The sequence below is a fragment of the Linepithema humile genome, chromosome 2 (genome assembly GCF_040581485.1).
Source record: "Linepithema humile isolate Giens D197 chromosome 2, Lhum_UNIL_v1.0, whole genome shotgun sequence".
Classification (NCBI taxonomy): Eukaryota; Metazoa; Arthropoda; class Insecta; order Hymenoptera; family Formicidae; genus Linepithema; species Linepithema humile.
In genome coordinates, this window is record NC_090129.1 from 4,550,507 (window position 1) to 4,563,854 (window position 13,348).

Genomic DNA, 13,348 nt, shown 5'->3' on the forward strand with positions numbered 1-13,348 from the left:
AATCTAAAAAGTTCGTACAATTTCTTATATTAAATTTAATATAAAAAAAAGTACAAAGTGTTTTTGTGCATTTAAACATTTTATTATTTTTTCAAATATTATTTTCTCGAAATCGCTTGCTTCATATAAAATCTTTTTGAATCTTTGTACATATTTAATATAATACAATTATAAGAAGTGGCATATTCATATTTTTAACTTAAAAATATATATTTTAAATTTAATTATAACAATTTATCGCATATGTCACATAGCTAGTGACGAAGCATTGTGCTGGTAATCCATAATTACCAAGTTCAACTAATCCGAAGTCACAATAAATTTTCCCCAACTGATAAGCATTCCTAAAGTCAGAATGTTATCAGAATTGTCCCTCCTACTGTGAGACCCATTCCTCTTTTAACCGAACATTCGAAGCCTCATAGTTGAAGCGTACGTACAGAGAAGAAGAAAATAGTTTTGTATTGACGCGTTGTCAATCACCGATGTACACGTTCGTTGATCGTTCGTTGATCGTTCGATCACAAGTTCGTGCATGTCTACGAAATTCCACGTAAGGTTGAACGAGAGGTCTCTGCGTCGCTTCGTGATATCGCATTGTATGCAAATAGAGATAATAACTTACAACCTCATAGCGACGTGAACGCTCACGCGAGCAGAGTAACGCTCGAACGAAAGATGATGCTCAATAAGTTGAGCGTGCGACTACGAAGTGCCGGAAGAAAACTGCTTTTGGATCGCGGTGAAACGTCTGTCGAGTGCAAGCATGTCAGAACGATACATTTTAAGTATTTCCCGAGCAAAAGGCCAAACGTGTCGGGTAAGTAAACTGTTTTAGAAAATTCTATAAACGTGATTGCGGACAAAAATAAATTAACATATATAAGAACATATGTAAAGTCTCAACTAATAATAAGCTCGACTAATAATAAAATCGTTGCATTGCTTTGTAGAATTTACAACTTATTGCACAATTATCGAGAAATTTATATGCTATGTTTATGCAATTATGTAAATCTTTTTGTGCATGATGATTTTTCAATCTTATGCAGAAATTGAAACCGGTTTCGATGAGGAGTGGTTTAATTGTAGAGAGAAATGTAAATTTTGCTAATCGTGGTGTACTTTTATATTCAGAAAAAAAAATAAAAATTATTTTACTATATAACATCGACAGTTGTGTGTGGAATGATCGAAGCCTATGGTTATCTTAGCTTTCTTTCTGTGAAAATAAGATAAGAAAGTAAACTCGGACCCTAGATATCTTCGGATATTTAAATTAGTTCAAATAAACCTAGTTTTTTGAAAAAAATTTTAATTTTACTAAAAACTTCGCAGTTTGTTTCTTTATATTCTTGTATTAGAATATTCTCAGGATTTTCCCAAGTTCAAATCATTTTATGTTAATTAATAAATTATTTATGCGATTAGTTAAAAGAGCTATGCTCTCTCTCTTTCAGGCGAGACTCAAGAGATGAATATGTATCAAGCCATAAATCACGGGCTTACTCTAGCATTGGAAAACGATTCACGTACAGGTAAGTATCTTGTTATACCAACATGTTTCAAAACTTGAAACAGAAAATATTCACTTATACATCTAAATATTTTAGAATCATTTTCTCTTCAGATATAGGCATAATTTGTGGCATGCATGTTTAATTTTTTGACTCTTTAAAATTTAATAATTTTTTCCTAGAACATATTTTAAAATATACATTTCAAAAAATGGAATTTTTTTATCTTTTAAATAAACTTGCACATCTCCAAAAATAAATAAAATATTTTGCTAACAGTTTTTTTTATTTTTTTAAACTCTAAAATTTTTAGTGATATTTGGCGAGGATGTGGCATTTGGTGGTGTTTTTCGTTGCACAATGAATTTGAAGGAACGTTTCGGTGTTGATCGCGTTTTTAACACGCCTCTCTGTGAGCAAGGAATTGCCGGCTTCGGAATTGGCTTGGCCAACGCGGGAATATCGGCAATTGCCGAAATACAATTTGCGGATTACATATTTCCCGCCTTCGATCAGGTATTTTATTACTCTAACACAATATATAAGTGATAAAAATTCAGAATTACTTTTTAGTGCACCAATTTTTCAATATACAAAGTGTAAAAGACATTCAAACATTTAATACTTAAAAATAAAAAAAATTTTTAAGTAACAAATAAAAATACGTATTTACTCAAAAATAAAAAAGGAATAAAAGACACGCCATTGTAATTCCGCAAGCGAGCCATGTCAAATAATGCAAAATATATTTGCAAATGTATTTAAAACGTCCTGAAAAAATTAATTATCTCGCTCTGTTATGAGATTAAATATGAATTTTCTTTGTAGTTGGTAAACGAAGCGGCCAAAATGAGATATCGAAGCGGCAATCAGTTTGATTGTGGCAAACTGACGGTTCGTACGCCTTGCGGAGCCGTCGGCCACGGTGGCCTTTATCATTCTCAAAGCCCGGAAGCTTATTTCGCGCACACTCCCGGCTTGAAGGTTAGTAAATGTACCACTTTTTTTATTTATCCAACATCACATATAGAATGGTTCACCTTTTTTTGATCACGAGTGCTTCAACGCGCACAATGTCTTAAAGGTTAGTATAGTCAGCAAAAAAAAAAAACAAGTTCTTTATCAAGATAAAAATTATTTCACAATGAAATCGTAAAAGATTTATAATTGTATGAAATGTGTGAGACTGCAGAGTTAAACGATAAGATTTGACACGATTTGCCATCTTCTAAATTCTATCGCGATATGATTTATATGTAAAAAAGGTTTTTGTTTCTAAAAACTTATTAACAGTCATTAATATACCTCAATATCGAGCAATCAGGTCTCGCAACCGAATTTTTATCAAGGACATTCCTCGCACCTTCGCTATATTCCGCACCAGCCGTAGCTATGAGTTCTCAACTTTCTTCAACAAATTCCATGAATATTGTACGACGTATATACTCTACGTATGCATGAGGAAAGTTTTGCCCGCACACTAATGCGTAACCACCGTCGCTATCGTACATCGTGATTACGAGAGGAGCGTAATACCGACATTTCCTGGAGCTGATCAATTTCATGCCTGTTTTGAGGCTGTCGAAGAATCGCCAATTATTGACAGAGAGATCGCGAACGAGAAAATTGCGGGAGAAACAATCTCGTGTTCTCTTGAAAAGAATTCTTATTTTTCCTTTTTTCTTTTTTAGATCGTTGTGCCTCGCGGAGCAACGCAAGCGAAAGGTCTGCTGTTGAGCTGCATAGACGAACCAGATCCTTGTATTATATTCGAGCCTAAGATTCTGTACCGCACTGCAATCGACGAAGTGCCCGTAGAACGTTACAAAATCGAAATCGGCAAGGCCGAGATTGTAAGAGCGGGTGAGTTCCGAAATATTCGGCATTATTTCGATATCAGGTTCTGCACTATTGTGTGCCAATATGTTCCAATATTGTTCTCGAAAACTTTGAATTTACAAGATTATAAGTTTTATATGGTTTTGCACTTATAATTCTCTCTCAGCATTTGAAACTAATGACGATTACTCATATTAGAGATATTTTTACATCGCGTAAACTTCGCATAAATTTCAATAGACTATTCAACACGATAAGTTTGCAATTTCAAAGATTAAAATGCGGAAACGATTATGCCATATAGGTATAAAAATTTGCAATTGTAAAGTCATCCTTCGAGGAAGTGTTTAAAATAGAAGGCAACCTTCGCTTCTTGCATTCCCGTGCGCAGAGCGCATGCTGTCCGATGAAAACAACGAAAATAAAACACTATTTAAAGTCGTAGAAAGTAACTATTCTCGCCGTACGCGCTGCGTGTCGTCGCGAATATAATTTACCGAGCGTAATCGTCCTTCCATTATCCAATCGCCGGTGCGCTGTCGCCAATGACCGGTCCTGAAACAGGATACGCCAGAAGAAACTGCGCGAGTTAATGTGACGCGCGCTCGCGACAGTGCGACAATACATATGTATGCTTTGTTGTCGCGTAGGTGACGCCGTGACGCTCGTAGGCTGGGGCACTCAGGTGCACGTACTGCTGGAGACGGCCGACCTGGTCCGAGAAAAGCTCGACGTGTCCTGCGAGGTGATAGACCTCGTTTCCATCCTACCTTGGGACGCGGAACTCGTATGCAAGGTAGGCAATTTTTTATTTCTCTGCGTTATTACAATCCTTGAAAACAAGGAGTCGACTCGCTTCAGACATAACGACGTTATCCTTCCTCATCTCTCCATTTTCGTCGCGACGATAATGTTTCCGTTCGCGGAATCTCGTTTTTCATCAGCGCTTTCAAGGGTCGAAATAATCGCACGATCTTTCTTTTATCCGATTCTTTCCTTTTAATTCGAGACTCACCGATATCGCGATCGCGATGTCAAAACATTTCGATGTAACAAATCACCGGATATCCTTACGCGCGATATGAAAGACGCGATGGCGAGTTTCTTTCGCACTATTTGCATACCGTTTCCTGTACGGCGTAATTGTCGGATAGTGAGAAAATATCGAAAATTCCGGTGCGATCGTACGCGAAGATTCGATATTGCGATATTGCGATCCGCAGCAACGACGGCATATCCTGCGCGGCGTCAACGATAACGGACGATAGCGGACGTCGTGTGTCCGATAGCGGAATGAAGAAAAGTAGTCGTGAGTGAAACCGACTTGTGCATGTCCCTTCGAGTTACGATAGCATGGATCTCCATAGACGCCAATATCACGCTGATTTATGCTAATCGATCTCTGGTCGCTTAATGATATGCCGATCGTTCGCGGTATGCACTCCGCGCGGCTTACAAACCGTGATATTATATATGCACGGCGCGAGTGTGTGCAGGTTACCGTGTAAGTGAGCGTAATTGGAAACCCGTTCCGCTGCAATTTCGATACAGTCGCGGATTCGCCGTCTTGTCTACCCGCACCGATGCCTGCTGCCTGACTGCCTGCCTGCGAAACACCGCGCGGTTTCGCAACGAGACGACCGCTCGCAGAACAAAATATTGATACATCGCTTCGGCGAGAAACCTCCGTGGCTCGCGCGGGACTAAAAGAATCGCTGATTACGTCGTTAAAAGAGCGAGATGATTGATAAATACAAAAAAAAAAAAAAAAAAGAACGTAGGACATTACTGCATGATAGATTGTTAATTGAATTTTCAGATGCTAGCTGCAATTTTGTTTTCAAAACAAGTTAACGTTGCCGATATGTCATTAAGACCAGTCTTGTAAATTGCGCTAAAAAAGAAATTAATAAAATTTGAACTATGACATAATTTAAGCTGTATTATACAACATTGTTTTTACACATTGGATATTAAATCTAGTAAACATCCCTTTTTTTAATACTTTGGAATAATTAAGAGATAAAAGCGCGGAATGGCAGATGGTCGTTTTGAAAGGAATCGAACATTGTAGAAAAGGCAACAATTCAAATACCTGTTGCGACAGCAAAATACTTATTAATAAAGATTAATTGTCGTGAATAGCATAGCATCTCATAAATACAAAAGCGTAGGCTTTCCGCAGGCTGTATCCGTAACGTAACTTCTGAAAGTTGCAGGGAAGGTCAGTGCAAGTCGAAAATGTCATACGAACCTGTATCCGACGTTCAGTCTCTCCGCGCTCACTCAGTTAGTTATCTATATTAATGATTTACAACAGGACACACACGTGCGCGCACGAACATGCTATGATCCCGATCGCCGGCCGTTCACGCGTGTGCATTTCCACAGACAATCGCGCGTAGACCTGTATTTGATAGCCGTTACAAAACGGCTCGTGCCGTCGTCGAGGCGTTAATATGCCCACTTAGCGACGCATCGGCCCGCATGCAAATGTGTTATTGTACCGCAACAATATGGGACGGGGAACGTAAATCATGCGCGAATTAAATCCAGCGGACAGCCGGCGATATATTATCATGCGTGATATGCGCGTGCAAATGTTACAGTCGGCGAGGAAAACCGGACGCGTCGTCATCGCCCATGAAGCGCCGATGACGAACGGATTTGGGGCAGAAATCGCCGCGACTGTGCAGGTAAGATACTCTCGTAACTCAGAATCGCGGTGACGATAAAATCTGCATATATTGCGCGAATAGAAAGCACAGTGAGGTCTAAAGACACCTAACGCAATCTAGCCAGATGTGCGTGCAGATCTATTGCATGACCCTAATATATATAAACTAAGCGCCAAGTCGGAAATCTTTCATGTCCGAGAGATACGTCGACCGAAGATATAATGTCGCGCTGCATATTACACATCGTGGTTGCAAACCGGTTCTTAAGATTGATCGTTTAACCGATCATTTCTCAAATATTTCGCGTTGATTGTTCGATCGACGTTAACCCTTTCGTTCCCAAATTATTTAATAGCTACAAAAAACATTTGTTTGCATTTTTGTGCACATTACATAACAAATAAATCATTTGTAAAAAAATTTTGACATTTCAAAAACGTTTAAGAACGTTGAGTGTTTTTTATTCGTTGCTGTTTAGTAATAAATTTTGTTTTTATCGCAACCATGTGCAATAATTTACGTTGCAAAGTTATTATACGTAAAAAAACCTTTTTTCTTATTTTCGATTAATAAATCTGTCTATTTAAAAATATTTCAAGAAAATATTTAAAAAATTATCAATTTTAAATATTAATTGCTCTTACATAACTCTTATTATCGAATTATAACGGCGAAAAATGAAAGATGATAATAATCTAATATTTCATTGCGAAATTTGTAAGTGCACAGCAAAATACGTGTTAGAGTAAACAAGACTAGTACATATTCACAGATGACAATAATATTTTATTTCATAATTTTAAATATGTAGCCATATGGCTACAGTGGGAACGAAAAGGTTAATCGATGATTAATTAATTAACTGGTCTGCTTTTGTGATATAAATTAGAGATGCAACCACCGCGTTGATAAATGCTATATAAAATAACCAGATTAACAATAGACTGAATCATGTATATATCTCTCTCATGATGTATTAATATTAAACCAGGCGGAGTGCTTCTTGCATTTGGAGGCGCCGGTACAAAGGGTTACAGGATGGGACTGTCCCTTCCCGCACATCTTTGAACCGTTCTATTTGCCGGACAAGTGGCGTTGCTTCGCGGCTGTGCGAGATATCCTTAAATACTGAAGTTACGAGGAAGCGGGGAGCTCTACAGCTGTTGCGGTGGAAAAGAGGTGAAACCTGTTGCCTGCAAAGTTCATCGGAGCAGCGCGGTGTATTTTATACATCTTTAGCTTTTTAAAATTCGCGTATGACACCGCCATTATTTCACGAGTTTCAAGTCTATCATTTCATTGTTTCCGTTATATATAAAACGTTTTATACAGTTTTAAGACGTAGTTTTATATATTTATATAATGAATAAAACATATATTTTTTTCTTATCACGAGCACGAGAAATAGAAAGTAAGAAAAGGAGATAATAATCGCGCGAAGATTGCATGTATCGTCATTTTGTTCGCGTCTATTCTACGTTTGTCTCATTGTTCGCGTTTAAATACATTATCATGCAATTCACGTGCATCCGCTGGTATTTGCAAGTTACGTTAGTTGTCAACAGTATCAAAGTTATGAATTCTTGTTCGAATTAATGCTACTGTTTCTCTGAAATAATTAAACGACATATATTCTGCATTGTTAGCGAGATAAGCAAAGAAATATGAATCCAGATGACTCGGCTAACATAAGTTATGCGCATGCAAACCCTGATGTGTCCCTGACCTACTTTGTCGCAGCCCACATAAATCCATCCCTCCTGTCTAAATTAATAACGTGAAAGATGATACAAATCGTCGCCGGCGGCAATATCGTGCCGCTCGACGAAGACGTCAGGTAGATATTCGCAATCGGGATGAATCGTCTAGATGTCTTTTTTTCTCGATAATCTGGGTCAAGTCCTGCTTCAATAATAAAACCGCGTATACCGATTGTGCGCACCATGGCAATGTAATATCTCAATCAAGGTTTCAGTCTCAAGTGCTGTCCTTTCCAGTCTGAACCTTTAGAACCGCCATGTCTCACTTGTCAACAGGATGTAAGCTTTCAATCGCGCTCGAATGAAAGCGAGACTCGAATAAAGATGAGACTGGAAATTGGGATTCATGTTTAAAATATAAGACAAATAATGACAGATGCAAATGTCCCCTATTTTCTCCGTCTCCATTTATTTGAATGTGATTATTTCGAATACTTGGTGATTGACATCTGCGTCTGAAAAGATCCGTCTACCGTTGAATGCAAATGCGTGGTGCGTGTTAAATGAGAAAATCATAAAACGCATCGCAATGACGTAAAAGAATAAAATTAAAGAAAAGGAAGTGTGCTCTGCGCGTTCGTGGTATATTTTGTAATTTGAAAGGGAAACCACATTCTTTCACTGTACATTATGATACGTGAAAGTTGGCAGCGGCGTACACACAGACGTAATGAGAGAAAGAGAGAGAGAAGAAAACAGCCAAGAGAGACGGAGAGACGTAACAGTGGAAAAGAGATGGAGAGGCACTCGCCGCGAAGCATAGACTATATCGAAGGTCGACGAGTTACCTTTTTATTAGTCGATTTTTGCGAGAATAGAGCAACGGCTTTTACACGCTAACATATGGTGCGGATGCACTCCTAGGCATCGAGAGTCGAGAGATTTCCACTCTCTTCGAATCGACAATGATCATGGACTGATAATCTTCCGGAAGTATGAATTACCAGACGTTCTCTCTATTTTCCATAACAGTTTCACAGCGAAAGAGCAAGCAGCAATTTTTTTTAATTGAGAAAATTATCAGATAATTTCAGAGATTTATTTTTGACTTTTAGATGTAAAAATCGATTTCTCTTCTCTTTTGCTAATTTTTCTTAAATGATAGATTATATCGAAACTAACATGCTGATTAATTTGTTATTAGCAATTAGCATTTTATTGTCGCAAAAAATCAATATTACGATAACGACCGCTTATCTGTCCGTTTTGATATGTCGAGAGGAAACGCGCGTGAGATCAAAATATTTATACCATCAAGATCATCTATAACATCCACTGAATAGGAATACAAAAAATCACGACGTCCTGTTACATAAATTCTATTTATAGTGTGTTACGGTTGATCAGTTTGTTTTCATTCTGACCTGATCTCTTTTTACAATCGATCGATTGGGTATCGCACTGTTCTCGCACGCGTCAATGTCACGCAAGTGTCAGAGAAAGGATTCTTCAAGCCAAATTGAACATCGATTTGTTATTTTAATTTATGCCGGACAGGACAACGATATCTCTATGGCAACGGCACGAAGCAGTCAATGACGAAAGTTTTTATCGGTCCAAGTAAACACAACATATTTATTGGCACTTTTGAAATTAACAGCTGCGTTTTTATCTTATCGAAAATAATGTTGTTTACCAATGGAGACTAAATGGATAAAATTACGTTAACATTTTAAGAAGATTATCACTGCGTGTACGCAGTAGAATATTCTATGCCACTTTGGAAATGATTTTAATGACAATTTTTAATTTATAGCAATAGTAAATGCCGCGCAGCAATACTGGCAGAATTTCTAATAAAAGACACGATATTAGCAGTCGACAGCTAATAAACTATTATCTATGTAACGCATTAAGTACACAGAAATGTAAAAGGAAATTCATGTAATTTAGAAAAAAAAAAAATCTATTTTTACAATTATCTTGTTTGCTTTCATAATTATTAGCAAGAAATTGAATATGCATACAAAAATAATTGTTTTATTTATACTATATTTATAAAAAATATATAAAAATAAATGAAATAATATGTTCTCATTAATCATTACGTACGATGATTTTAAACTTGAACGCGGCGCTCGTAACGAAGATTTATGTGTTAAGTAAAAAGATGTCACGGAAAGAATGTTCCATTCTCGTGGAACTCATAACTTTGTGCATTGCATGCATCTTGTACATGCTATAAGAGTCCGTTTCGCATTTGCAGTTTCTTAAAGTACGACGCAGTTTCTAATGTAACACCCCGAGGGTTTCTTCCTTATGAGCGTACAAGCAATGCAACTAAGTTAGTGCTGCAATTAACACGCCGTTCTACGCGTCCACATATCTGCAGCGCTGAATCTAAAGCATTGGGCACATCGCATTTATCACGTTTAATCCAGCAACTGGTTTCGAATTTTAACGATACTATCGTTGATTATTATCATTAATGTGGTATTTCTGCACTTTTCAATATCTTTCGATCAGCAAACCTAGATATTGCAACACATTTGGATATTTAATAAAGTATAACAAGGAGTGACAATTCGACGCCGATATATTGTATCGCAATTCTGCATGTCGTTTCGCGGTCAACCACAGTGAATGTGGATCCCTTCGCTCTACCCGTGCGTTTCTTGTAAAAATTGCAATGATTAGATATGCGCATAAGAAACATAAATGATAATATGTACCGACAAATAAGTCTTACGACAAATTAATCGTTGATCTATATTTACAGTAACATGCGTACACATAATCACGCGGTGTGTCGTAAAGAAACGTTCATAAATTATACATTTTTGCAAACGCACTTAGCGGATTTATTGTAATGTTAATCGGTAAAACTAGATTGATGGAAAGAGAAAGAGAGAGAGAGAAAGAGAGACGGATTATGTGAGAGAGTGACGGATTATACGTGCGTATTACGTTCTCTCTGTAATTTTGATGGGACGTTAACACGGCGTAACGTCTTCCAAGAAGTGAACGCCATAGAAACGACTTGTTACTAATCTCGTTTTGCAATCGTCCAGAATAATTTACATAAATGTAGAGCAGAGTCCTGATTTATGCATATGCGTTCTATACAATATTTCTGTCTGGATATTGGCTTGAAAACGCAACGCGATATAAATATATCAGCAACTTTATATTTTTTTTCGACCCTTGTAATGTAAATGAAGTTTTTATTACACCTCATGTTGATATTTTTGACTGTTAGATGTATTTTGAGAAGCAATGACAAATGTAATGTTTCATTTAGTGTTTGAAACATATGAAATATGCACACACACACACACACACACACATATTTTCTCACTTTATGATATATTAGTGTGGATACATCGATTCACACCTTATATAATCAATTATCATCAATTATCAGAGAAAGTGACATATGTTAATGTTTAAACGAATAATGTAAGTAATATTTTCATGTAATGTAAAAACTATTTTTAGATATTTAATCTCCGTCGAAAAGATAACAAATGTTAACACAATCAAAACATTATTTTTATATGTATTTCATGTGAGATAAAATAATGTAAAGAAACAATCGTTTGTTTTTTCTGCGCGATTTGCGTGTGATTTTTAATAAGCGTACACGTGCAATACGTAGAAAAATCTCTGTAAATATGTTAAACTAATCTATTTATATCATTGATTACACCTGTCAAAAGAATTATTGCAATAAAAGTGAAGAGTAGTTTAATGATTATATGAGTTAAAATATTATTTAAAGCTTTTTAAATTGTTTAATTTAAATGTGCGATAGGAATGAAAAAATGTCTTTTAAACTGGATGCTGTGTGTTTTTGAATTAAATCAGTTATACAGTAAAATTTGAAAACGCTTATTATCAATTGTAAATAAGCTCACGATTTTGGGAAGGCAAACTTTCGGGAGCACCGCGATTTGCACAATCAGAATTGTTTGAAACCTCGAAATGAATATTATATATTTTGCATTCGTAGTTCATTGCCTGTGAGAATTAAAGGTTGTTGACTCATGCGCGACCAGCGATATAAAGGTAAAAGCAGGTGCGGCTTTGCGTCCTCCTCGCCGAGCTCTCGTCTCATCTCAATCGGCCGCTTTTACTGCAAATTGCTTCCTCGACGAGATGCAGTACATACGAATGTACATCGAATGCAACCGGTACACGCTTATTAGGAAAAACGAGGAAAAAGCGGCCGACTGACGCACGCGATGTGCGCGAACGGCGAACACGGTCAATCCGATGCACCCCATGCGCGGATGCAATAATTATTGTGCCACACATTCTTCCTCAAGAAAGCGGCAAATTAATTCGTTTTACGTTCATCGCCAACCGATCTTTGCCAACGTCCGGGCTATTTCACGCGGCAGACATTCGGCTTTCCATTCTCGTTGCGCGTAGTCAACATTTTTCACGTATACAAATACGAACCGAATTGTTTACAGAAATAATTATATTCCAATTCTCATTTTCACATACCGATCAATTAAAGTCTTTTATCAGAAATCATTAAATTACTGCAAGGATAATTAGATCGTTAAAAGGAGTAAAACAGAGCCAATTAAGTAGCGTTCATTGTTCACGAGATAATCAAGACACGATACTTTTATCAATAGAAAGAGAGAGAGAGAGAGAGCTATGATGAATATGGCTAGGCGCGAAATATACTGAATGCCGCTGTCGATAATGCCTCAGGAATCTGATCGCGCAGATAGGCTTCATTCCTTTTACTACGTCGAATTGTTAGACGCAATAAACGGCGCGATGAAGCGTTTGCCGCGATTCATTGTGTTATTCAAGCAGTTCGAAAGGAAAGTTAATTGTCTATAAACGAGGCTACCCGCGTATCTAATCTACGTTTAACGCAATTATTGATACATTTGTGCGTTATTATCTTCGCTGTAATACTATCTAATGTAATACATGCGATGTAGGCGCGTTATGCAGAAAAAGAACTACTTGTGGGTTTCTAGAGCGTGGAAATATAATTTAGATAACGCTGAAAAAACAACTGCACGAGTTGTCGTGCCAGATCAAAAGTTATCGACTATTAATAAAACGAGAAATGTTTCTATCTTTATTCGAGAAATGATTTGTATGTGTAAGCTGTTTTCTTTTCTTTGCTTGAAATTAATCTCGAAAACATTTAGGAAAAGATATATGAAAATAGATTCTATGAGAAACCGAATAAATTTGCAATGTTAAAGTGTTTGCGCACTAATTGTACTAAGTTTTATCTTTCTGATTGAAATTGAGGTCAGACCAGTTTAGTTTCAGCAGCGTCAAATCGCGGGTTAATCGTAGTTCACGGACGGTAAAAATCGTCTATTTTTTCCATTTCCTATCAGAAGAAAACTAATACATTTAGAACCAATCGAAGATTAAATTAGATTAATGCCAGCCAAAAGTAACAATTTAAAATATTTTCTATAGCAAAAGGGAGTTTCATTTATCAAATTTCGAAGCAATTATGTATAGAAAAATTTTAGAACAAATGATTATAAAGCAAAATGTATTTTCTTTCTATTCTCTCATATTTCCTTTCCTATTCACGATTTCGTATAGCTACCAGACATTTCAC

The 13,348-nt window shown here is 36.8% G+C and overlaps 1 protein-coding gene across 3 annotated transcripts; it reads left to right on the forward strand.

The window, feature by feature from the left end:
• The first annotated feature begins 390 nt into the window (after positions 1-390).
• On the forward strand, positions 391-11,487 carry BckdhB (Branched chain keto acid dehydrogenase E1 subunit beta). 3 transcript variants are annotated; one of them, XM_012369828.2, is made up of 8 exons: positions 394-820; positions 1,461-1,538; positions 1,831-2,033; positions 2,346-2,501; positions 3,209-3,380; positions 4,007-4,152; positions 5,966-6,052; positions 7,026-11,487. In XM_012369828.2, exons 1-8 carry the CDS (start codon positions 679-681, stop codon positions 7,164-7,166), a joined length of 1,125 nt encoding a protein of 374 aa, XP_012225251.1. In that variant the 5' UTR covers positions 394-678; the 3' UTR covers positions 7,167-11,487. The 3 variants fall into 3 exon arrangements, with proteins under 3 accessions (XP_012225252.1, XP_067206563.1, XP_012225251.1); XM_012369829.2 differs by lacking the exons at positions 5,966-6,052; positions 7,026-11,487 and adding an exon at positions 5,176-5,954 and having other exon boundaries at positions 391-820; XM_067350462.1 differs by lacking the exons at positions 5,966-6,052; positions 7,026-11,487 and adding an exon at positions 4,853-5,167 and having other exon boundaries at positions 392-820.
• Positions 11,488-13,348: the final 1,861 nt, after the last annotated feature.